General features: G+C 41.9%; 1 protein-coding gene across 1 annotated transcript in view; it reads left to right on the forward strand.

Annotated features, from left to right (window-relative positions):
* Positions 1 to 3906: 3906 nt before the first annotated feature.
* CDH2 (cadherin 2) overlaps positions 3907 to 25695 on the forward strand; it is a 232169-nt gene continuing 210380 nt past the window's right edge. The window contains exon 1 of the mRNA XM_015121712.3: positions 3907 to 4907. Coding sequence (XP_014977198.1) covers positions 4848 to 4907 — 60 coding nt within the window. The 5' untranslated portion in view covers positions 3907 to 4847. The remainder of the gene's footprint in view (positions 4908 to 25695) is intronic.

Here is a 25695-nt window from a genome sequence, read left to right on the forward strand (position 1 = left end):
CTCGAATTTATAGCCGTATCTGTTTCTTATACTATACCCCTCTACCTTCCAGAGTCAGAATGGGATTCTTTTTCTTTCTGTTGTTTGTTTGTTTGGTGGGGTTCCTTGTAATTCAGGGCCTGCTTATGAATTACTCACTTCTGTTGAGTTGCTCATCTGGCAACTTTATAACTTACTTCAAGTTACTTTTTTGGTTATATTTTCCATGAAGATGTTGATTTTAATTTTCAAATATTGAAAAACAATAAGTAAATAATATCTTCAAACAAGAGCAGATTTTTTTTTAAGTAGCCAGGTTTTTTTCTAATATTGGATCAGATCACTACTTCTCTGAGCAACAGATGAACGGCTAGCTTGTGTTTAGCAGCCAGGTTGTATCAAAGATATGGATCTTTAAATACCAAAATCACAATAAATAAGACAAGATGATCACACTAAGAAAAGCATATGAAAACTGAGAGCAGTGAAAATAAATGTCCTCAATTTCACACATACTTTGAAGAACAAAAAACTTGAGAAAAATAGTAGACAAATTCCTAGCATCATTATATTTTCTTCTTTAAAAAGAAAAATCTCCCTCTCATCCCATATAGTTGAATTTTTCAATGTTAAAGGAACTTCCCAGAATAAGATAAAGAGCATAGGTAAGAGTGGGAGTAAGGGAACCTGGGTCCCATTCTGCATTCCCTACTTGCCAGCTGGTGGCCTTGTGTACCTTTTTAAGTCTCAGGGTGTCCCATCTGTAAAATGAGGGGGTTGTAAAGACCATCTTTAATGTTTCATTTAGAACATTCTATGACTCTATGAAAGGGATATTACCCAGGGAAAGTCAGCTTTAATGTACACTAAAGCTAATTATGGGGAAAATGTAATTTGAGGGGTACTTTCTAACAGAGAGGGACAATCCTAGTTTGCGCTGAAAACGGGGAGAGGAGGAAGAGTGGAGAAGGGCGTCTTCATTCAACATTTGGGAAGGACACTGCACTAGGTGTCAGACACAAAGACAAGTGTGGAACCTGTCTTTGAGGTGTATATCTGTAGGGGATAGGGAAGGGGAGGTGGGGGAGAGGAGGCTCCAGATTAGACTACTACTGTTGAGCATTTATGTCCAAAGCAAGAACCCTTGTACACAAACACCCACATGGTGAATCTGTACATTTAGCATCTCCTGTCTGACAAAACACACCAGAACAAAAATTATTACGATTTTTGAAATGCTTAGGAAAAAACATCATGACCTCTACATACATATAAAAACTACACATATATAAAAATGAATGCTTAGAAATGAATCATCGTGACCTCCACATACATATAAAAACTGGCCATGTGTTCAGAGTACATCATTTAATCAGTCTTTCCATAATGCTCTGCAGACCTCTTGTAGTAAACAGGCATCACTCCACAGGTCAGAAATGAAGGATTAGGTTGATTTTTGATGTGTGAACGCAGTCATGTTTTATATTATTATATATCTGTTTCTTGTCTCCAACCATCCAACACCTAATACCTCCTGGTTGCTTCACTGGGTCACTGACAATCCCCTACATCCCTGGAGTTCTAAATAGGCTGATGGAAAACCAGTCTTCAGACAAGTAATGCTTTGAGCAGGGGCTAAAAATCTGTGAGTTTGGTTATCCCTTGCCCAGGACAATGAATGGCCCCATTACCTAATCTTAGGTATGGTATTGCTGAAGTAAAGCTGTGTTTGGATATCATAGTCAACACTAGATCTACCTTCATTAACATCAAATGGATGCACAAAGTCTCCAACAGCATGATTTTAGACTAGACTATTCCTTCTTGTAATCAGAGGCCTATTATTATTAGCAAAATTTGGCTGACCAGGTGATCAACTTAAAATGAGGCAAGATTCTAAAATAGTTCACAACTACTGAGGAGTGAGAGGCATGCAAATTGAACTTTTAAAAAATGCTGCAAATGCTTACCTAAAGGATCAAAAACTGTTGGAATCAGAGAATTCCTTGACTGACAGCCATTCCAAAGGAGATTTTGAAATCATAAGCGTTTAATTTATAAGGGACATAATGTTTAAAGCTTCAAGTAAATACTACTAACAAGAAAGAGTTACTCATGCTGAAATTTGTTCTACCTTTAAATTAATCACAATGGTAATAAACATCAGTGGGTACTGCTAGGAGTGATGAGGATGCAATCAAAACCCCACGGCGAGGGTCGAAGCTTAAATCTTAGCCATGGAGATGAGATCTCTACATCTCACATTGGAATACAACAAACATATCCCCATATCTCAACTGAATTTTTACTATTATTTTGCATGACTCCCAGAAAGCATAATTTATAAATACTCTATTGCAAAGATAACTTTTAGGATGATTAGCAATAGTATGACAATAATATCTAGCAAAAAAAGAAGAGAAAGGGTAAGAACAAGCAGTTCTGATTACTATATTAGCTAAGTGTTTCATTTCATCTTTTAAATTTAATTAACATAACCTTTCTTATTCTTTTGAGAAGAAAATCCAGGAAAAATTTTGTTTCATAAAAAACTTACAATATTATGTTTTAATTAAAATTGAATAAGCCTCCCTATGAATATTAAATTTTTAAAAGTCCAGCCAGCAACAGTATATTATTAAAAGCTGCATCACTTATGTCAAGAAATTAGTAGCTGATTTTTAAAGGTTCATCATCAAATTCTTAAATGATCGGTATCTTGAAACTCAAATAATGTTAATACTTCAGTCACCCAAAGCAGAAAAACAAGCAATAAAGACAGAAAATATTCATTAACTGCAATGAACTTCACCGACCTCCCAAGTGTTGAAAAGCTTAGATAAAACGGGTATTTCTATTTACTTGTAAACCTTTTTTTTTTAAACGTTCCGGACGATTTATTACCTCACCAGAATTAGAAAAAACAAAAAAAACCAAAAACTGCTCCCCATCCCCCGCTCCATTCCACAAATGCTTGTGACTCAAACTTGTAAAGTCTCTCACTGTGTTGCACTCCAAGTTCATGCCTTAAAGGAAGCCAGCAGAAACCCTTTACACGGTGAGAATTCTGTATCAGTCATTTTATCTTTTAGATAATCCTGTTTTCACGAGTTCCGGCTTTTAGTCTCTCCTTTTTTTTTTTTTTTTTTTTTTATTTGCTGTTGGGGGTGGTAGGAGGGGATAAAAGTACCCTGAAACTGTTGGCCCCAAATGTGAACAGTACCACTAACGGGTAGTAATAGAAAACGTGAAATTTCAAATAAAATAACAAACATGCACTCTCAAACTCCCAGAGGGGACAAAAGAAAACAAACCAAGAACACAAAAACTTGGGCTGTTCCAGCACATCCGCAAGGGTGGGAGCTGGAGGTGCGAGCTCCAGAGAGAAGCCGCGGCCTCCGCCCTCCCCCGCCCGCAGGTGGCTCCGGGCGAGCGCCTCAGACAACAATAGCTAGGATGAGCTTGGCCTGCGTCCTTAGTTTGCTGTGTCTGCCCCTGCCAGGAAAGATTACCCATCTTTAAGAACGACAAAATAAAGAAGCGTGCGTTAGGCTCCCAAGGATGCACCACCACCCCCGGCTCACCATTCCTCATCTCCATTAGATTCCCTACCGTGGACCAAAGATGAACCTGCTACCAATCAAGTTCCTGCCCAAGTTATTTTATTTCCCGCAGCCCCTCCACCTGCCGGGTGGTGCTCGGCGCACCCCAGGCTTCCCTCCGGCGACCCCCCGCGGGCTGCAGCAAAATACGGGGCGCTTCGGCGGGGCGGGGGCGGGCGGCTGCCGCGGATCCGGCCGGCTACAGCCGCAGCTTGGTGGCCTCCGATTGGCCACGACGCGGGCGGGGAAGCTCGGCGGAGGAGGGAGGCGGGGGCGAGGGCGGCGGCGGCGGGAGGGATAGGAGAGGGGAGCGGGCCGCGCAGCCAGGCAGCGCGTGCGGCGAGCGCGGGGAGAGCGGCGGCGCCTCGCCCAGGTCGCGCAGCGGAGGCCGAGCGGGGTGCGCGGTCGGCGACGGAGGGCGGCGCGCGCAAGTGAGCGGCGCAGGGCGAGGACCGGCGGGCGGGTGCCGGTGCGCGGGCAGCAGGGGCGGCTGCGGCGGCAGCTGCGCGGGACGGAGCCGCGGCGGGAGCGGCCGCGCCGGCCCCTCGCCTCACCCCCTTGCGGCCAAGGCCGGAGAACAGTCTCCAACTCGCCGGGGCACCGGAAAGAGGAGCCGAGAAGCGGCCCTCGGCCCCCACGTAGCTGAGGCGCCGGGTGGCGGGACTGCTGCTCTTTGTGGGTGCAGCGCGCACGGCCCGGAGCGCCCTCCCCGCGGCGCTGTCTCCGGCGTCTTCGTCGCGCCGAGCGGCCCTGGAGCGGGGACCCGGAGGAAGCAAAACCACGAGCCCGAAACCTCGCGTGGCGGAGCTCTTGGGGAACGCCATCCGCTCCACTTCCACCTCCGCATCCTCCACCGGCCAAGGTCCCCGCCACTGCATCCCTCGCGGCTTCCGCTGCGCTCCGGGCCGGAGCCGAGCCGCCTGCGCTGCCACAGCGGCCGCCTCCACACACACACACACACACACACAGACGCTCACACTCGCATGCTCGCCCGCCCTGCTCCCCCGCCCCCCTCCCCAGCTCCTTGATCTCTGGGTCTGTTTTATTACTCCTGGTGCGAGTCCCGCGGACTCCGCGGCCCGCTATTTGTCATCAGCTCGCTCTCCATTGGCGGGGAGCGGAGAGCAGCGAAGAAGGGGGTGGGGAGGGGAGGGGAAGGGAAGGGGGTGGAAACTGCCTGGAGCCGTTTCTCCGCGCCGCTGTTGGTGCTGCCGCTGCCTCCACTGCCGCCGCCTCCGGCTCCTCGCTCGGCCCCTCTCCGCCTCCATGTGCCGGATAGCGGGAGCGCTGCGGACCCTGCTGCCGCTGTTGGCGGCCCTGCTTCAGGTACGCGGCAGTCCCCGCGGGCCGGGCCACGGGCGGGGTGGGGCGGGCGGCGCCGGGTCCCTTTGTTCCCCGCGCCGTTGCGGGGCCGGGCTGCGCACCCGGGAAGGGAGGTGCCGCGCCGCGCCGCGCCGCGCGGCCGGGAGCTGCGCAGGCATCAGGCTCCGTCTGGGCGCCGGGGCAGGGTTGCCCGGGGCCAGCAGGTTTCTCGTGCCTTTCCTGACGGGGCTCTAGGCGCCCGATTGTGGGTCCCCTCTGCTCCTCCTTCGGGGCCGAGCAAGCTCGAGGGGGGGTGTCCCCAGGAAGCAGAAGGGTGAGGCAGGGTAACTCCCAGGTTTTGCAGTTTTCTGTGCCTTTCGCCCCTCGCATGGTACTTTGCTCCATTTTTTTGTTGTTGTTTATTTCTGCAGGGATGGGTCACGAGTTTACAGTAGGAATTCTCACTCTGGTGTCTTAGTTACGGGACTTGCCTCCGCCTTACCCCACCCTGCACCCGTGCGCCTCCCGGTGCCCAAGGGCTCCACTGTCCTATTGTCTTTATCCCAGTCTGGAGTTGCCTCCTTTTCTTCTTCTCTTGCCCTCACAATATTCTGTGTCGGTCCCACCTGGAAAGAAAATCTGGCCCTCTTTCCCGGAGGAGTCTCTGCCGGTCCGCGCCTGCCTCCAGACCCAGTCTGGCCTCTCGCACCCATTTCCCCCCTCCCGGGCGAGAAGTTCCGTTACGCGGCTGCTCCTCTATCTGTCCGGCTGCCTGTGCCCTACATGCGCCCCGGGGGCGCCTTCGCCTGGAGCCTTCCGTACTTTTCATACCCTCGGGAGAGCGCCAGCGAGCCTTTTCATTTAATCTCTACTAAGAGGCTCCACCGCTGCAGGAAGCACCTGCTCCAGTCCGGGCGCAGGTTCCCTCGCCGCTGCGCGCCGCGGGTCCCCAGCCCAGCGGCAGCCCAACTTTCCGCCGCCTCCAGGCCGAGGATGCCCCTAGGCTCCTCCTGACCAGCCAGCCCAGGCCTGGAGGCCACTTCGCACAGCTTCGGCCGGGACCCTCTAGCTGGGCGGGCACAGTGCCCTGGTCCCAAGTCAGTCTCCGCCTGCCGTGGGGTCCCTAGAAGGCTGCGAGAAAGGGGCGTGCCCGCCCTCGCCGCGGGGCAGGAAAATCCGCGGAGGGGCACCTTGGTATCGCTCTCGGGGCAGGGGGAGGGGTGGTCTTCTGCCAGCTGGCAGCCCCGAAAAGTGCGGACGCAGCTCGGAAGTGTCTGCTCCGGGGGTGGGGACAGGTGGTGTGGATTGCCCCGCTCCGTGGTTTTCACGGGTCAGGGCCAGGTGCGCTCCGGCCCGCCGAGGGGTGAGTGCTGCTGGGGCGGGGGCGGGATGGGGCTGGCGCCCGCAGTCTCTCGCGCTTTCTGCCGCCACCTCCTAGACGGGTGTGGGCCGCCGCCGCGCGGAGCCCTGTCCATGGTGCGCCATGGTGCGGCACGCCTCGCCCTGCCCTGCTCCACGCTCTCCTCCCGGGGTCGTGCTCTCTCACTTTCTGTCTCTCTCCACCCCTGCCTCCCAGGCCGCCAGGGTCTCGGCGTTCCTTTCCCCTTTCTTGAATTTCTTCTTTTGTTCTTTAGTCTCCTACTGGTCTTTCTCCCCTTCCCCCCCGCCATCCCCCACTGGGCTCTCTCCTGTCTCGGAGATTTCAGAACTATTAGACTAGACATTTTTGGCCTTTGCAGTTTTGGAGAGTGCATGGAATTCCTTCTAACTTGGGGGAGGAGACCTGCCAGTCACTTGCTAACAAAAGTACCTCCTGTTATAAAACCGCCCTTTATTCTCCCAGCGCACACTCCTCATTCTTTCACCTCGTGTCATTTCATTTATTGTTTCTTCTTTAAAAATGGGGTTTATTAAAGAGGTTAGGCTGAAGGAGGAAGAAGGAAAAAGGTCCTGTTTCTAAAGTGTTTGAAGTTAAAAGGAAGGCAAGACAAACTTAAGACTCCGTATTAGGATTTTTTTTTTTTTTTAACGAAGGAGATGTGATACATTTTTTTAAAATCTTTAAAAACATGAATTTTTGGACAGTATTGGGTTGTCTTATTTACAGACAGTAAATCCTCAGTGTAAATCCAGCAGCAGATGTTTATTTTCACAAACTTTTTCATCTAAAAGTGAGTTTTAATTGAATACTGTTCAGTGAAGTTAGGACACGAAGAGACATTTGTTGGTCATGAATACTGTGGGAAATCTTTACTGTGTGTTACAAGTGGAGCAGTCTCATTTTCTGTTTTAGTCATCTGCCTTGAAGTCAGGTGTGAATTTTCTGTCATTTTTTTTCTTAAGCATTTCTAAAAATATCGTTTATAAGCGTTAAATAATGTGCTTTTCTTTTCCGTTGTACGTTCAGTTTCTTCTATACCAATGTTGACTTTTTTAAACCTTCAGGAAAGGCGAAATTTTAACTTTGTCATCAAGTTATTTGGCAGTCCTCTAATTCATGAGTACAAGTCAAGCAGTAACGCTGAATGATTTGAAAGGTCATTAGGAGTGGAAGCAGAGCAGTTTATGCCACATGAGTTTTAGGGTTAAGTGCACCATGTGGATTGTACAACTGAGATTAGAAATGACTTTGTGCTAATGGTCTGCTTTACGCGCCAGAACAACAAAGCTCTATCTCCAAGGTGAAAGTGGCTGCTCTGCAGTCAGCTGCTGTTAGCAATCTAGGGTTTTTTTTTTTTCCTTTCTTTTTAAAATTACAGACTAAGCAGCCCATAGTTTCAGAAAAGAGAATGCATAGGTTATTAGTGCAGATATGGAGCACCCTTTTTTTTTTAAATACAAGCTAAATATTCATAGGACTCTGTGCCTTTAATTGTTAACTGAAGTGTCTACGTTATTTTACTTTGAGAAATTATTAGTTTAGTTAGTCTGTCACCTAGATTTACATAATTCTAGTCAATTTTGCATATTATGATGATCAACATCAATACTTTCTTTAGTCTTTCTCATTTTAAGATATTAGCGTTTTTTACATTAAAAAATCCGAATTTGAGCATTCAGCCTACCTGATAAAAAGATAAAATATTATATCACAAAGTTATAACCAGCTTTCCCTTTAAATAATACAAGTGACTTTCAAATTCTTACATAGGTTTATGGTTAAGAAAAAAAAATGTTGCTTTTACCATTGACCTAGTTAATTAATATATTAGAAACCTGTGTTGTTTTTCTGGTTCACATCTTAATTGCATAACCCCCATGTTCTAATTTAAATACGTTTGTATGGGTTATGGGGCATCTAGGACAGTATTTTAATGTTCATAGAAATTCAGAGTTCTAAGACTTAACACATAGATCCTGGTTTCAACCCTGCGTGAGGACCTTGGAAAAAAGATGCATAAACCTTATGTGTTTTTCGCCTATTAGATACAGATTTTAAAGAGATTAATATTCAACATATGAAGCATACATAAAAAGAAGCAGCTTTGTTCTAGAATGTGGCAAGGATTCAGTCATCTTAAGTGTAAAGCATGTGTTTATTCTCAGTATGTATTTGATTTTCATGTACTTTGAAACATGAGTTCTTGTGAAAATAAGAGTTAACTTAGTTGGTGTTCAGTTTATTTTAGTTACTAGACAAAGTTATGTGTATTTCTGTGCTTTTCTTAACTTGAGGCATGGCGGTCATTACTAATAGGTAGTAGGTTGCAAACATACTAGGTGTAATTTGAAAAACAGTATTTTGTATATCTTTACTTGTTTTTAAAACACTATATATTAAGTCTTAGATACTTTCTGAGTTTTATGCTTTCATGAAAGTCTGCCCTAACCTTCTAAAAGTTCAGACTGAGATTTTATGAGGAAATACTTTTTAGATATGTCTTGATTTTTACATGTAGAGTCTAAAGTCTTTCTGGAGCAGATTATTTTCATGATAGTATAGAGCAGCAAACTGTCCTTAATTTTCTTTTTCATTAAAAATTTCAATTCTTAAATCTGCTGTGCTTCATTAAGCTTTAGGGTTATTAATAGGGAAATGTCAAGACTTAAAGCAACAGTTAATCTTGCTTTAAATCCTGTTTTTTTTTTTTTTTTAATCCTAAGTGATTAAAATCCCCATCTTGTTTTCAAGGGGATATTATGAAGTTACAAGAGTGATTCTTAAAAATCAGAGCTGTTATTTAAGAAGTGTAGTGTTTGTATATACACTACCATTTTTCCCAGGTTAACATTCAGATTTGTTCTTTTGGCTCAAATACAAAAAAGTAATCAAGTTTAGGCAGTGCTTGGATTTGGTGGTGGATTTTGTCAGCCATTTAAAAACGTGATAGATTTTTAAATTTGGATAATCATCTGAGTAAGTATTTCCCTCTGACAGCAGTATCCTTGCTAGAACCTAAGTATTTTCAAGTTGGGTTGAGAGTTTTAAGTTGAAACATAATTAGTACCAACAAATCACTGTGTCTCACATTTTTGTTGTTTCCCTACTAAAATTTCGTTTTAATTTTTCAGAAAAAGACATCAGTTAATTTGAGCAGATGCTAGTCTTTGTATTTAACTAAATACATGTAAGTTTTAATTAAACAACCCTGTCCATGCCAAGGAAGAGGTATATACAGATTAATGTTTTGGTAAGAGTTATATCTTCTGCATATATGGAGTGATGGGTCTAAAGTAGGCAGAACAAGGTGAATTCACAAGCTAAATGAGACTTTTTGACAGATGTAGATTTAAAGATTATGATTTATGTTATAATAGAGTCTAAGGAAAATTTAGATTAATTTCTACTTAAATTTTTATTCCTTGTTACTCACTCTTTGGTATTCAGTGCACTTCCTTGTCTGCTTCCAACTGTACTTACAGCACTCAGGCCCTTGGATTGCATACACACACATGCACACACACACACACACCCCCCAAATGTATGTTGAGGACTGCTATATACATATGAGTCTCCTGCAACACTGAGTACAGTCTGATATGAAGTATCAATCAATAATTGATTGATTATGTCATGAAAGGTGGTTTAGGCACCAACAGTATAATAACTGATCTGTGCAAGTGAATGCCCCCTTGTGTAGTGTCAAGGGCAAGAGCTAGTGTCAAGGGAAGGAAGCATGGGGTTCTGACCTCATCCAGATGTAGTCTACTCTCTTAAACTCCTGAGACCTCATTTTCCTCAGCAGTAAAATCTTGGGCCTAGTTGGATTAGTTGATCTCTAAGAGACTGTACAGTTGCATGATTTCTGGGGCTACTCAAAAAATATCTCAAACACCTCTCCTTTTCGAAGGTTGTGGAAAGGCTTTTTTTCAGCCTAAAATGTAAGAATTTTCAGATACTTGGAGTGGTAGAGTGTGAGTTTTGAAGATTTATTAACTATAGTTTATCATAAGTGATAGGTTTAAAGTCATCTGTATTTTTTATATGCCTGAATTTTAAACTTAAAATTTTCTTCATTGGCTGTGCTACCTTTGCTAGTAAAAGTAAACGGTTTGGGGGAGGGGTTTAGGTTTAAAGGAAGGTAAGTGTAATATTACTGAGACTAAAAATTATTTATTTTATTAGTTTTATGAGCTCATGTTTCTTTGAGAGAACATAGCCTTCAGGAGAGCCATTGAATTGAGTGATAGGGGTCAACATTAAAAATATAAGTGGGTCAACATTAAAAATGTGGCCCTTTGTCAAGTTCTCCTGTAGCTTTTTTTTTTTTTTTTTTTTTTTTTTAAGATAGTCTCGCTGTCAGACTGGAGTGCAGTGGCACAATCTTGGCTCACTACATCCTCCATCTCTCAGGCTCAAGCAGTTCTCCTGCCTCAGCCTCCCATGTAGCTGGGATTACATGTGCCACCACACCCAGCTGATTTTTGTATGTTAGTAGAGATGAGGTTTCACCATGTTGGCAAGGCTGGTCTTGAACTCCTGACCTCAGGTAATCTGCCTGCCTCAGCCTCCCAGAGTGCTGGGATTACAGGCATGAGCCACTGCTCCCGGCCTCCTCTAGTGGTTTTTTTTTTTTTTTTTTTTTGTACAGGTATGCATGTATTTATGACAAACACCGGTATAGATACATATATGAAGATAGTCATTGAAGTATTGCTTATGATTACAAAAGATTGGATTATTTGATCTCTAAAAGTCCATGAGTAAGAAATGATTTAATAAATTATGGCATAATGTGAAGCTAAATTTAATAACCTCTGCTGTAGGGAACAAAACATTTTCTACTAGTTCAGGTTCAAGAAAGCGATTGTTAAGCCACCTCATGTTTTGGAAATAGTCATTCACCTAAAAAAGCTACAGAGGGCCAGGCACCGTTGCTCATGCCTGTAATCCCAGCACTTTGGGAGGCCAAGGCGGATGGATCATGAGGTTAGGAGATGGAGACCATCCTGCCTAACATGGTGAAACCCAGTCTCTACTAAAAATACAAAAAATTAACCAGGCGTGACGGTGGATGCCTGTAGTCCCAAGTACTTGGAAGGCTGAGGCATGAGAATCACTTGAACCTGGGAGGCGGAGCTTGCAGTGAGCCACTGCACTCCAGCCTGGGCAACAGAGCGAGACTCCATCTCAAAAAAAAAAAAAAAAAGCTACGGAGAAGGACAACCAAAATAAATGGGGATTTCAGGCTTCTGAATGAGGGTTAATTTGACACAGACCACACTATAAGCTGCCACTGAGGAATATACAATTAAACAGTAGAATTAAGAATGAAGATAACCTAACACTAGGACAATCCAAGTTAGGTTTAGAACAACCTATAGCAGCCTGAGCTATAAGTAGATCCAGAGGAAGATTGGCTGAATTAATGGATAGCTAAATAATGGGTAAGTTTCCATGCTGACATCTTGGAATAACCACTTTGTGCTGAGTTCTCAGTGCCTGAGATGTTATACTAGTTCGGCAAACCATGGTAATATTTCACATTCTCCTGACTGATTGAATGTTTAACTTTTCATCTGTTCCAGTGGTGGAAGTGTAATTGAAAGTAGACCTTACTAGTATCAGGAACTGGAGAGACAGAAGAACATTTAGTATAGGAATCAGAGTTCTAGTGTACCCACTGCCTTGATTAAGGAAGCAGTTTAACTTGGGTTTTTCAAAGTAGCATTGGGAGAATTAGTTGTATAATGCTTTAAAACAGCCTGAGCTTTTTTTTTTTTTTTTTTTTGAGATGAAGTCTCGCTCTGTCGCCCAGGCTGGAGTGCAGTGGCCGGATCTCAGCTCACTGCAAACTCCGCCTCCCGGGTTTACGCCATTCTCCTGCCTCAGCCTCCCAAGTACCTGGGACTACAGGCGCCCGCCACCTCGCCGGGCTAGTTTTTGTATTTTTTAGTAGAGATGGGGTTTCACCGTGTTAGCCAGGATGGTCTCGATCTCCTGAGCTCGTTATCCGCCCGTCTCGGCCTCCCAGAGTGCTGGGATTACAGGTTTGAGCCACCGCGCCCGGCCAGCTTGAGCTATTTAAAAAGAGTTGCTATTATAAATATGATAGGGCAGTTATAATGGAGAGATGTTTGATCCATGATCTGTTCTTAGATTTTCTTTCATAAAATATACCTACCTATAATTTAAAAATTAGATAGTGTACTTACATACTCCCATATGTTGTAGTTTTAATTTTAATACTGATTTTTGTGTAATTAAAACATTAATTGGCCATTATAATTTAAAACATGTATGCCCAGATTTTTTTCCATTCTGATATGTTATTTAATTTTGGGTAGATTAAATAATTAGTTTTAAAAAGTAAATTAACAGGTGCATAGTTTGGAGTTTTTATTATTCCAGAAATCCCTGGCACTAAAAATGTAAAAATGACTCTTTTCTCCCTTCATTACTAAAATACACTTTGAGTTTTCTTAACTTTCTTCTGTTGCACTATCGGACTTTGATGTTACTGCTTTCATTAAGGGTTCTAAGGATTGTCCTTAGTTTTTTCCCACATCTGCAGTTTTAAGACATTTCCCAATTTATTTTATATTTGGGAATTGTCAGTAGGTCATTCATAGAACTCAGTAGAGCAAATACAGCAGAGAAAACCCTTGAAACTAGGTATTTGCTGCCTGTTTAAAGAGTTTTTCAAGCCAATGTCTGGTAGTATTAAACCTCCGAAATTAAGTATTTTTAATTTCAGGGAAGGAAACTGTTATGTTTCAGTTCATTGTCTCTATAACTATGAGATAGGTGGTTTTGTTCTCATTTTAGAGGTGATAAAACTGGAACTCAAACATTTTGAATATGATGAGAATCCAGAATAAAACCATATTTGTCATATTCAAGTTGGGTTTGACTACAAAGCATACGAGTTTCTCTCTTTGTCAGACTGCAGCCCTTTTTGTATAATACCCAGAGAATGAATATCACAATAAAGAAGAGTTTCTCTCTACTTACTTGATTTTTTTTTCTTTAAATAATTAACTTTTGAATTACACTCTCCGTTTAACCTTGGCCTTAAATATTTTACTTTCTTTTGGCATCTGAAGCCAAAACATAATGCTTGGTTAAGATTTTCATTCATTTTTCATATGGTCTCTAGGAGAGAGAAAACATTTTAGAAGCATTCATAATCAGTTTTTAAAAGTTCTTCTAATTGTTTTGATCAACAAATAATATGCTGGTAAGTACTCCAAAATAATATATGAATCTTGGAACATAAAATACTTTCTCAAAGCCTATAAACTCTCAGGCCACAGACTACACATTTTTTTTGAAACTCTTTTTTTCCATATTCAGTGTGAAAGTAAATGCAAGATATTCCACCACCAATTTTTGAGAAGTTTTAATGTTTAATGTTCAAATATTTTCCATATTTGAACTTTGCATTACTTTTTCTCACACTATGATAAAGTTATTTGCCGTATTTTAATATACATGTCCACATCTCAAAATGACCCCCTACAGACAAGTTCCAGTGAATATTCTGTAGAGTAACAGTACAGATACTGATTTGTTTGCTGCTGGGAAAAACCTAGAACTATTTTACTTGTAACTTGACCTGTTGTTGGTGGGTGGATACACTTGGCTTGACTGTAATCTTGCACGAAGTGTCTGTTTGTTGGGAAACTATTAAGTGGAACCTGAAATTAAGGACTAAAAAAATACATTTACTATGTTTAAGGGGGATATAATCGCCCCACCCCCGCTTAACATAAATCTTTAATAAACTAGAAACTGTGACCACTTTGTTATTATTTTTCCTTTTGTTGTCTTAATTGGTTAACACAGACATTCAAAGTCTGAAGTTCATTCTTTATGGCTCTCAGGTTGAGTAAATAAAGAAAAGTCTATTTTTGCAGCGAAAATATTGGCCTTTGTCACCCACTCTCTTGGTAAAGTCTGTTTGGTGTCAACACTTCCACGATTGGGTTCTAATATCCTGCTTCCTGATACTATATTTTAGGGAACTCAAAATTAAGATTAAATATGTATAATACACACATATATGTTTACTTTATGGAAGTGTCAAATGCATACAGGAAATTGCACATAGACGTGGACAGTCTGCTAAATGTTTCTAAATGGAACATGCTAGTTAATCACCACTGAATCAAGACAGAATTTTACCGGTACCCCCTTCCAATTTTAACATCCCTCAGTGGTAACTATTTATTTGACTACCAACAGCATGAATTTTTTGCTTATTTATACTTTATGAAACCATATTCTCTTTTGTGTCTGGCATCTTCCACTCAGTACACAGAATCTTTCTCATATTTATATCATATGTATTTGTAATTGTCACAAAATTAGGAAAGACTTATGGACACTATAGAAATATATTGGAGGTAAGGAGGTTGAAAATTGGTTTAAAATGAAAAGATTAATCGTTTTTTGCAGCTAAAGGCCACTTGCACATTTATGGTGTCAAGCCACTAAATACCTTTTGTGAGTTTTCTTACAATGTCTTTTCCATAGTTCTGGTAGTTTGTCAATATCACTTCAGCCAAATGCCAAAGACATTTGGAATTCTGTTAAGTTATAGTCTCTCTTGTCTTTCCTTTTATTAGAAGGAGAGTGGAGACAAAGAACTAAATGATCTTTCTGACCTGAAGTTTTTAATCAGAAGATTTAGGTGTTAACAGACTCTAATCTTTTCAGCGATGGTTCTTAATACGTTCTCTGAGCTTACTGGTGACCCAGTTTTCAACAAGGCTTTACCCAGTTTGTTTTTGTTTTTAATTTTGGAAAGGTTACATTGAGGGGTTTCTAATTCCACACACTGTGTGTATCTGGGTTCCATTTACCTTTTTTTTATGTTTGTGTATCTTTTTTAAAGATCTGAGAGTCTGCCAGGAGGGATGCAGGTTGCCCACATTTGTCCCAGGATCTATCTATCTGGAGGCCTTTTCTGTTTATAATGGTTTAATAGCTCTAGATTGCTGGTAGAGGATTCCACGCATAATGATGAAGACTTGAGGAATCAAATTCCATAGGTAATTGCCCACCAAGGATTTGTTGGCTTCAAAGCTTCTCTAATTTATTTATCTTCTTACACTTGTGGACTTAATTTTACCGTAATTTAAAGATTGTGCTCTTGGTGTGGCCTTAGCTTATTGATAGGTAATTTGTATTTCACTTGCTTTTGCCTCCATACATTGGTTTTCTACCATAAAAGTAATTGTGTACATACAGTGTTTGTGTTTGAGGGCATTACGTCTTCTTCACAGTGCTATCTTTACTGTTTGACAGATAAGAACATTTGGGGAGAATATTATAACCATTGATTTAATTTACAAATTGATTTAGAATTAAGTACCTTGTAAATGAAACCGAGTTAAATTCATGATTTGGTTTATGATCCTTTCCTTTATTTGAGGCCTTCTTGATGAAGCTGTGTTTTAAAGGGAGATAGCGGTGTACTCAAACGTAGATAACAGTGGATTATTTTGCAGATTGCTTATAACATTTTAGGGTGGAAAATAAAGCATTTTGAAAGGTTACTTTAAGTATTTATATATAATAGATACTGTCAAGATTGTGATTCCTTATTTTCGTGAATCTTGGTTCTTCGTAATTAAAATACAGACATACATATATATGTGAGTGTGTCTGAAATACTCCTCTTTGGTGGGTAAGCAGTCATATAAATTGAGGCCTATCCATTTCCAAAGACAGCTTCCTCAAACCTCATACTATGTCAGATATTACTTATCTGTTTGTGTTTTCACATATGGATATTTTATTTAACTGAAATTTACTTTTCTATGTGTTTTGTGGAAGGAGGTCTTGCTTTATTTTTTTGCCTAGATTTTGTATACATGGTGATATATATACACACAATAATACATTTAGCATTTGTTGAAGTTTCTGCTTTTCTGAACTGAAATGCTTTTTTTATCAAGTACATCATTTCTGTGGATTTCTAAATCTTTTTCTGTCTCTTCTCTTACGTTACACTGACTTAGTAGCCTGAAGAAGCAGTGTGACACAGTGTTAAGATTGGGGACTTGAGCCAGATTTGCATTGGTTCCCTGGCTCTGACACTTGTTTTCTGTATGGACTTGGACAACACATTTGATATTTCTGTCTCAGTATGCCCATCTGTAAAATGGGGTAATAAATAGTATCTATCATAAGGTGGTTATCAAGAATAAATGGGTGTGTGTGTGTGTGTGTGCACACGCGCGCATATATAAATCACTTAGAAAAGTGCTTTCAGGCTGAGTGTGGTGGCTCACAGTTGTAATTCCAGCACTTTGGGAGGCTGAGGCCAGAGGATAGCTTGACTCCAGGACGTTGAGAACAACCAGGGCAATATAGTGAGACCTCCCTCTTTACAAAAAATAACTAGCTGGGTGTGGTAGTGCACACCTATAGTCCCAGCTACCCCAGAGGCTGAGGCAGGAGGATCACTTGAGTTAGTAGTTCAAGGTTACGGTGAGCTGTGATCACACCACTGCACTCCAGCCTGGGCAACAGAGGAAGACTCTGACTCTAATAATAGTAATAATAATAGAAAGAGAAGTGCTTTCATATAGTGAGCAAGATGTTGTATATTTATTTGAAGATTTGGGGACCTGGTCATTACTGTGGTTTTACACAAACACAATCAATGGATAATGTAATTGTTTAAATAAGTTTGAGCACTTAATGCATGCAAGACTTTGTTCTATGTTCAGTGTGACAACCAGATAAATTATAGCTCTGCAGGGACTACCTACTACCAGTGTCCCATCAACCACACTTGGAAACCACAATTGAAGGGCAAATATTTTAATAATCCTCCTTAAATTTTAACAGATGTTATCTAGGCTGATACAATTCCACTGTCTTCATAATTAGGGAAAGGCATTAGTGTATGTAGAGTGTTAATTCTGCCAGTGATTTGATTTGGAAACAACAGGTATATCAGATAGGAGCTTTTCTGGTGTCTCCTCCTAGATCTGTCTCTTGTTTCTGTAATTTAATTTTTTCATATGCTAATAAGGATCCATGTGTGCGCACGTGTGTGTGTGTGTGTGTGTGTGTGTTTGTGTGTGTTTTGAGACTAGGCTAGAATCAAAGTTACTTAGCCTCTGAATGCTTTTAACATGATGATGACAAGCCCATAGAGGAGAGGGTTGAGTGTAATGGTACGGTATTGGTTGATGCCAGCACAGCATCTGGGAAAACAGGGAAGGTGGATTCATTGTCCTCATAGATGCCAATGGTTTATTGACGATTAGATGCAGGAAATGTTGCCTTTAACTTAGTATCTTTCTATCCTAATAATAGCTTTTCATTATTTTAGTAATTACTATGTACCAGACATGATACAAAGCACTTTACATGTGTTAACCCATTAAATTCCTCCCCAGTATACGCAATTTACATATTAGGATACCAAAGCATGGCAAGGTTATCTGAGCTATGCAAGGTTGTTTTGTCAAATGTTGGAGCTGGAGTTTAAATGCAAGTAGCCTCATGTCAGGGCCTGTGTTTCTAGGTTTGATACATATTTGAATCCAGGCAGAAAAAAAATGAAAGCAGATTGACATCCGTTTGTATTTTTTATATATATATATGGAGATCACTTTTTAAAAATAACTTTTTATTGTGAAGTGTGATATGATAGAGGAGTCTATAAAGCGTATGTGTACAATTTAAAGGACAATTAAAGTATATAAAGTACATCCGTATAACTACCAGCCTGGTTAAGAAAACAGAATATTGCTACTACCTTGGACATCCCCAGAGTGCTGCGTCCATTCCCCTCTCTCCTCCCGGAGATAACTACTGTCTGGATTTTTCTAACATTTATTCATTGCTTTCTTTTGTAGTTTTATCATCTGTGTATATATTCTTTATAGAGAGGAGACAGCTGGGCGCGGTGGCTGACGCCTGTAATCCCAGCACTTTGGGAGGCCGAGGTGGGTGGATCACAAGGTCAGGAGATTGAGAACATCCTGGCTAACTCAGTGAAACCCCATCTCTACTAAAAATACAGAAAAATTAGCTGGGCATGGTGGCAGGTGCCTGTAGTCCCAGCTACTTGGCAGGCTGGGAGGCTGAGGCAAGAGAATGGCATGAACCCAGGGGGCAGAGCTTGCAGTGAGCTGAGATTGCTTCACTGCACTCCAGCCTGGGTGACAGAGCAAGATTCCGTCTCAGAAAAAAAAAAAAAATATATATATATATATATATATATATAGAGAGAGAGAGAGAGAGAGAGAGGAGACATGTTTTTATATATGTATATACATCATGCATAGATGTATACATGTGTCATACATGTGTATATGTAATGTATTTTTCTGTGATTTGCTTTTTCTACTCAGCATTATGTTACAAGATTCAGCTGAGTTGTGTAGGTGTAATTTGTTCATTTTCACTGCTGTAGAGCATTGCATGCTATGAATATGGTACAATTTACTTACTTGGTTTATTGTTGATGGACTTGGGTGTGTGGTTTCAGTTTTTTGCTGCTGTCAACATTCTTATGCATGCCACCTGGGTATAAATGCCAGGGGTACTCTAGGGCTGTGTTCCCCAAACTTAAATGAGAATCACCAGAAAGGTTGTTAAAATAGGGATTCCTGGCCCTAGTCCTGATCATCTGATTCAGTAAGCCTGCAGTAAAGCCTGAATATTTGCCTGTCTGGCAGACTCCCAGGTGATAGTACGGTGGTCTGCTCTTGGATATGTACCAAGGACTAGAATTGCTAGATTGCAAGGTATTCATGTTTTCATCATTACTAGCTAATACAAGATTGTGTTTTCCATACTGGTCTGCCAGAACTATGTGCATAGTTTCCCCCTAATTTTAGGATACTTGTTGTAGTCAGACTTCAACATTTTAAAAAATCTGGTGGACTGCATAATAGTGTCTCATTTTGCCTTAAATTTGAAATCTGGTTTCTGATGAGAGTTTTTGTATGTATTTTGACCTTTTGGTTTGCCTTGAAGTGTCTATATGAACACTAGCCTGTTGGATGAAGTTCATAACTTGTTTGTAGCTTGGCCTTGCTGTATGTTGCTCATTCTCTTCACCCAACATTTTCAGTCATAGCTTGTATAGGTGTGTTTTGAAGCATTGAGAACCTTCTAGGTAGCCGACACAGGGAATTAATATTTACTGAGTGCTTACTATGAGCCAGGCCAAGCACTTGACCTGCATTTTCATATAATCCTCACATCAATCCTCTGCAATAGGTAGACGTTATTGTCATTATCCATTTTAAAGATGTCTGAACAGAGATTGGCTTAAACTACTCAACTGAAGGCACACTGCTGTGAGGTGGCCGGCCAGGGCTTTAACAGTGCTTTACTTTCCTGATAACAACTGGGCCAGTTCCCTGAAAGTCTGCGAAAGAATGGACGCAGTGGGAGCAAGATTAGTCTATTCTGGACTTTGAAGGATTGTTGCCTGAAGGAGGATTTGGACTTTAGAATGAGGATTTAAAGGATCTCGGTTTCATGGAGCAAACTCTGGGCTTAAGAATGGGAAAATCTAACAGATTGAGCCAGATTCAGGATAGGCTACCAAAGAAGCAGGCGGTTTCTGCTGCTCGCCATGGAGCTTCTTGGTGGTGACTTGGAGATGCAAGTATCTGATGAGCTGTTGATAGTTCTTTCTGTGAATCACTCTGTTTTCTCCTGACCTTACCCCACCTTGGCCCAGTTCTGTACTCACCCAGCAATCTAGGGGCACGAGTGGCTTTCTGTTGCAAGCACTTGTGCTCCCCTGAGTACTTGAGGGGTCTTGGTTGTGCTCCCCTGAGTACTTGAGGGGTCTTGGTTGTGTGCCTCAGACTCAGCACAGAGGCATCCTAGTGGGTCTGAGGCCCTGCTGTCTGTTTAACAATGTTATTTGGACATACTTCTTTTTGATCGTTTAGCCTTGGCCTTTGAGTGTTCAGTAAGATTGAGACTTTGTAGATAATTTTGTTGTCTTTGAAGGGAGCTAGGCAATAGTGCTCCTTATCCATTTCAATTCTGTACAAATAAGACCAAAGAATCAGTAGATAGAGAACCAAAATTACAACATGTATTACTGATAAAGACAAGGTTAGAGAATGTGGCTTAAATCTTAAACATCTCAGATTTAGTTACCCTTGGCCTCCCATCTTCGACAGTGCTCCCATCTGGGGATCCTGCCCCCCTCAGACCTATAGCTTAACAATATTTGCATGACATAGGTGGTATGGCTCTGACAGAAAAAAAGGTGATGAAGAGCCTGGGCTCCGTATGCCCACTTGCTTTATCTAAGTTGCCCAGAAGTCAAGAATATTATTACTAGTGCAGCTCCCTCTACATGGAAGTAGAGGATAAGGGTTACCCTCTGACAGTCCCCAAATTTTGGATTGACTGTTGAGCTCATGTTCTTAGTCATCAAGTAGTGTGTGCTTATTCCAAAATGTGGCAACTCCCCTCAGAGGGCGAGATGGGCATCTGTCAGGACAGACTTATTCCCAACTTCTTGAAGTCTTGGAAGATCTGTAGCTTTCCTTTTTTTTTTTTTTTTTGAGGCAGGGTCTCACTCTGTCGCTCAGGCTGGAGTTTGGTGATGCAGTCTTGGCTCACTGCATTCTCCTCCTCCCGGGGTCAAGCTATTTTCCTGTCTCAGCCTCCCAAATAGCTGGGACTTCAGGTGTGTGCCAACATGCTCAGCTAATTTTTGTATTTTTTGCTAGAGATGGGGTTTCACTGTGTTGGCCAGGCTGGTCTCAAACTCCTGACCTTAGGTGATCCACCCACCTTGGCCTCCCAAAGTGCTGGGATTACAGGTGTGACCCCTGTGCCCGGCCAGCTTTACTTTTTATGGAGTTCCCAAACTAAAACCTAATGGGTCATGCAAGATGATCACAGCAATAGTCTTAACAGTTTTCAAAGTTAGAAAGCAAACCAGGCTCTGCTCCTGGAAGAATCATCCAGACGAAATTGTTTCTCATGTTCCACAGTAGAGAGCTCGTGGTAGGTGAGGGATGGACTGATAGTGGGCAGAGAAAACATTCTTCATTTTAACCTTTCCTGGATGCTGGTCAGTCTAAGCCTCTTGTCTGTAATCTGCAACCTTTGAACTAAACGAAGTTGAAAGGGGGAAGTAGAAACATAAAGATACTGAATATGCTAGATGAGAAAAAAGGCACCTCAAGAAAGACGAGGACCATCGGACATTTCTGAACCTTGTGCTGGGTGACAGTATCTCAGATGCCAGCTTTCTGAAAGAAAACCTGGTATGCATGTGTTACCCCAAGTGGTAAATAGGAAGTGCTAAACAACCTCCCAGTGGGAGCCTCTCCTCAGTTGGGTTTTGGTTTACAGCCAGCCTGTTCAAAACTCCTTTGCCTTTGAGACTTTCCCTTCATGTCCCTTGGATCTGACAGCCCAGTGTTATCAGCACGTTGGGTTCGATCTGGTGGTTGACTGGTGGAGCAGGTGTTTTCAGTCTCGGGCCCCACTGACTCTTTTCTCTGCCATTTACTATGGAGTTGCTTTGGCCAAAGAAGGCTGCCTCAAGGAAAGATTTCTTGTTCACTTGTAAAGACCATCCAGACCACTTGGTGGGGTCTGACCCTTGAGCCAATTGTCAAGCTGTCAGAATCCACACTGTCCCCACCTTGCCCAAGTGAGAACCTTGCTAGTGCTCTTGAACTCAGTGTTATTAAAAAATAACAAACATTGCTCATTGACTAGTCTTTAGGCAGTAGATGTTGAAATAATTCTCTGTTTATGCCCCTCGGCTTGTTCAAGCTGAGGCCCATGAGCACTTCCAGAGTCCTGAGCTACCTTAGACCATTGCCAAGGCCAAACTGTGGCAGCCTTCACCCAGATTGTGGCATCCCTCACCCAAATTGTTCACCATTGGGCTAAGGTCACTGTGCATCCTGCCTCTTTTGTGTCTGGGACCCTTGGTTTATAGTCTTTCCTGAGGTCCTGCTGTTTTTTTTCTTGAGGCACCACCTCTTAAACAGCTATCATTTTCCTGGAGATAAGCCACCCTAAGTGGTGGTCAAGCATCAAGGTCAAAATACTCTGTGGTTTAGGAATTTAGGCCTTTTGATGTTAAAAGCCACCTCTCCAACTATAAAAACCAGCCACCCTACAGAATCAAGGCTATAAACCACCAAGTTAAAAGAAAAGTGCAGGGGACCGGGCGCGGTGGGTCATGCCTGTAATCCCAGCACTGTGGGAGGCTGAGGTGGGTGGATCACCAGAGGTCAGGAGGTTGAGACCAGCCTGGCCAACATGGCGAAAGCCTGTCTCTACTAAAAATACAAAAATTAGCCGGGCACGGTGGAGGATACCTGCAGTCCCAGCTACTCAGGAGGCTGAGGCAGGAGAATTGCTTGAGCCGGGGAGGCGAAGGTTGCAGTGAGCTGAGATTACACAAGTGCACTCCAGCCTGGGTGACAGAGTGAGACTGCCTTTAAAAAAAAAAAAAAAAAAAGTGCAAGCATCCTTTTCCCACTGCCAGAAGCCCAAGTTCCTCCATGAATACTTTCTTCCCCTACATTGGACTCCTTTTTTGTTTCTCAAGATCCCCAGATAGGTCACCAAGTGCTGAAGTCTTTCAAAGGACCCAGTAAATAGGACCTGTCCTCCCTGTCTTGAATTCTGAACCAAGTGAAATGTAAGCCAGAAGAATCAGAAGATACGAAAGGAAAATATCACCGTAGTCCTGATGAGCACTAGGCTGGCAGGCATGGCCTTCCTCTGTTGGCATGTCCCCCTTACTAACACTGAATCCCAGAATTCCAAAGACATGCCCGCTTCCTTCCACTGCCAGATTGCTGCAGGGAATCTGTGAACTCCCAGCATGGAAAATGAGATCACCAAGCTTCTTTTCTGTGGACCTGTGACTCCCAGATGGGCGGAGTAGGGGACAGGGTTGGGCACCAGCTGCTCAGATTATTCTTTCAAATGCAGCCTTCAGGTAAATTTGATCCATCCCTCTCTCTTTAGCATAACACTTTACAAACTTTTTAGTCTCAGGACTCTTTTACTTGCTTAAAAATTAGTTCTTCAGTGAGCTTTTCTATTATAGATAGTATCTATCAGTGTTTACCATAGAGAAATTACACTGAAAAAATTATATTTAATTCATTTAAAATATTAAACCAGTTGTATGTGTAACATAAATAACATTTTTTATGAAAAATTCATGTATTTTCCAAAAGAGAAAAACAAGATTAGTGGGAAGAATAGCGTTGTGCATTACATTTTTGCAATGTCTTTAATGTCTGGCTTAATAAGAAGATAGCTGGTTTTTCATATCTGCTTCTGAATTTTCTCTGTTAAGGTATCACATATAACATAGCCTCTGGAAGACTTCACTTTACACTTGTGAGATAATGAGAGTGAAAAGGGAAAATATGTTGTAATATTTTGGAAGTGGCTTTGATTTTGTAGATCCCCTGAGAGGATCATGGGAACTCCTAGGAGTCCACTCCTCAGACCATACTTTAAGAATTGTCATTCAGGATAAGACTGACTGGGGCAGTGGAAATTACTGGGAGTTGAGAGCAGAGTGCCTTCCACATTGAAAGAAGCATCAGGAAGGGAAGAAGCATTTCCTCTATGGGTTACACTGTAAAACTATCCAGATGCCAAACTTCAGTCACCAAAGATAGGACAATGCTTGTCATTTGCCCTTGAGTTGAAACTGGAGCAGACCATATTAGCTCTGCAACCTCAGCCTGCAGGGCTTGAAGATGTACTTCTTTATTGCATGATCTATTAGAACACCACTGGATGGGGTGCTGCTTCCAGAATAAGTTCAGGAAAGGCTTTGAACTCTGGCGTTATGCCTCCTTTCACTGCAGTGCATTTCTGGAAGCTATGTCTTGAATGTTGTTTTCTCACAAGAATAATGCTATAATTGGGTTGTGTTTATCTTATCAGGGACTCAGAATTACATAAATCATTACTGTGGCCAGCTACTCAAATTAAATCAGAGTTATGGGGACTGTAAACATCTGTAACCATTTTTAAAAACTGAAACCATGCTCCAGGTTTTATGAAATGGGCCTAATTGTACATGAATACAGGGGACTCCAGAGCAAATAAAGTGTATAAAGAGTTCATTATAGACTATAATTATTCCTTCATCAATATCACGTCTGAAAATTTACCCACTAGCCATGATAGCTATTTACTGATAATTTTCCATGTATACTTTTAGAAGAGTTTGGGCTGGGGGGTATGAGACTTTGATTTGGAGGACTTAAAATGTTTTAAAAAGTTTGACCTGATATCTTTTTTTCCTTAGTTTTTTCCATAGTGAACAGAAACATTGAAATTGTTTTATTAGCATATATCACGTATCATATGTGAGAATCGTATTTTAGGAGAAAATTTATTATGGCAACAGGCAGATTTTTCACTTAATCTCAATTCATATAGGACAATTTCCAGCCCTTAGCCAGTTAGGTACTATGTGTCAATGTATGTGAATACTTCCTAATAGGCATTGTAGTGGTTGGGTTAAGGGTTATCCCCAAGGCCTTTTGATGCCAGTTTGAATAGTGTCCCTAAATTGATTAATTAAAAGACTTAGGGCAGTTTCCTTTAAGTTAGTTTCCTTGCCTGCAAAATGGCAGTACTAACAGCATTTACCTCATAAGGTTGTTGTGAGGACTATTTAAGATATACTGCATGGAAAGCATTGTAGCATGCTTTTTGGCACATATTAAGCACTCAGTAAATATTTGCAGTCACTGATGCTGAGTGTATTTAGTTGAATGAATTTCCAAGTTCATTATAAACACAGTCTAATGCCAAGTGCTATACTATCTGATAACATTTTGAGTATTATATATAAGTGTGTTGTAGTCTCTGCTGAGTGTAATGAGTTGACGGGACAGAATCAATCTGAGCCGTGATTGGCCATCTCTCCTGGAATGCCATAGGCACTTCTGGAACTTTTCCTGACAGTTCAATTGCACAGCTGCCTGGGCCATTATCATTTGATAGTATTAGCCTTTTACCTGCCAATTAAACCTGTAGGTACATTGTTGCTACCTGTTACATTAAGCATCCGCTTCATGGTAAGCTCCTGTCTATCCTTTGAGACTCAAGAAAGCCTGGAAGCCTAGGAAGCCTCTTCTCACTTGGGCAGAAGAGATTTGGGATTGCACAAAGGTCTATGTGGATGTCACTGGATGTATATTTTCATCTTGTCCTAAGCCTTGATAGTTTCTGCTCCTAGGAAGGTGACGTTCTAAATCACATTTTATATGCAGACCCAGATTTTTGTCTATCAAACTCTTGTATTGTGGTGCTTTCAGCTAAGAGTTCAATTTCAACAGTTTGCAGGTTCCTGTGCCAGCATCAATGCTATTTTTGACTATTCTGTTTGTCCTTACTTCATTAAAGGAAATGACAATC

Source organism: Macaca mulatta, chromosome 18 (assembly GCF_049350105.2).
Source record: "Macaca mulatta isolate MMU2019108-1 chromosome 18, T2T-MMU8v2.0, whole genome shotgun sequence".
NCBI classification, from domain to species: domain Eukaryota; kingdom Metazoa; phylum Chordata; class Mammalia; order Primates; family Cercopithecidae; genus Macaca; species Macaca mulatta.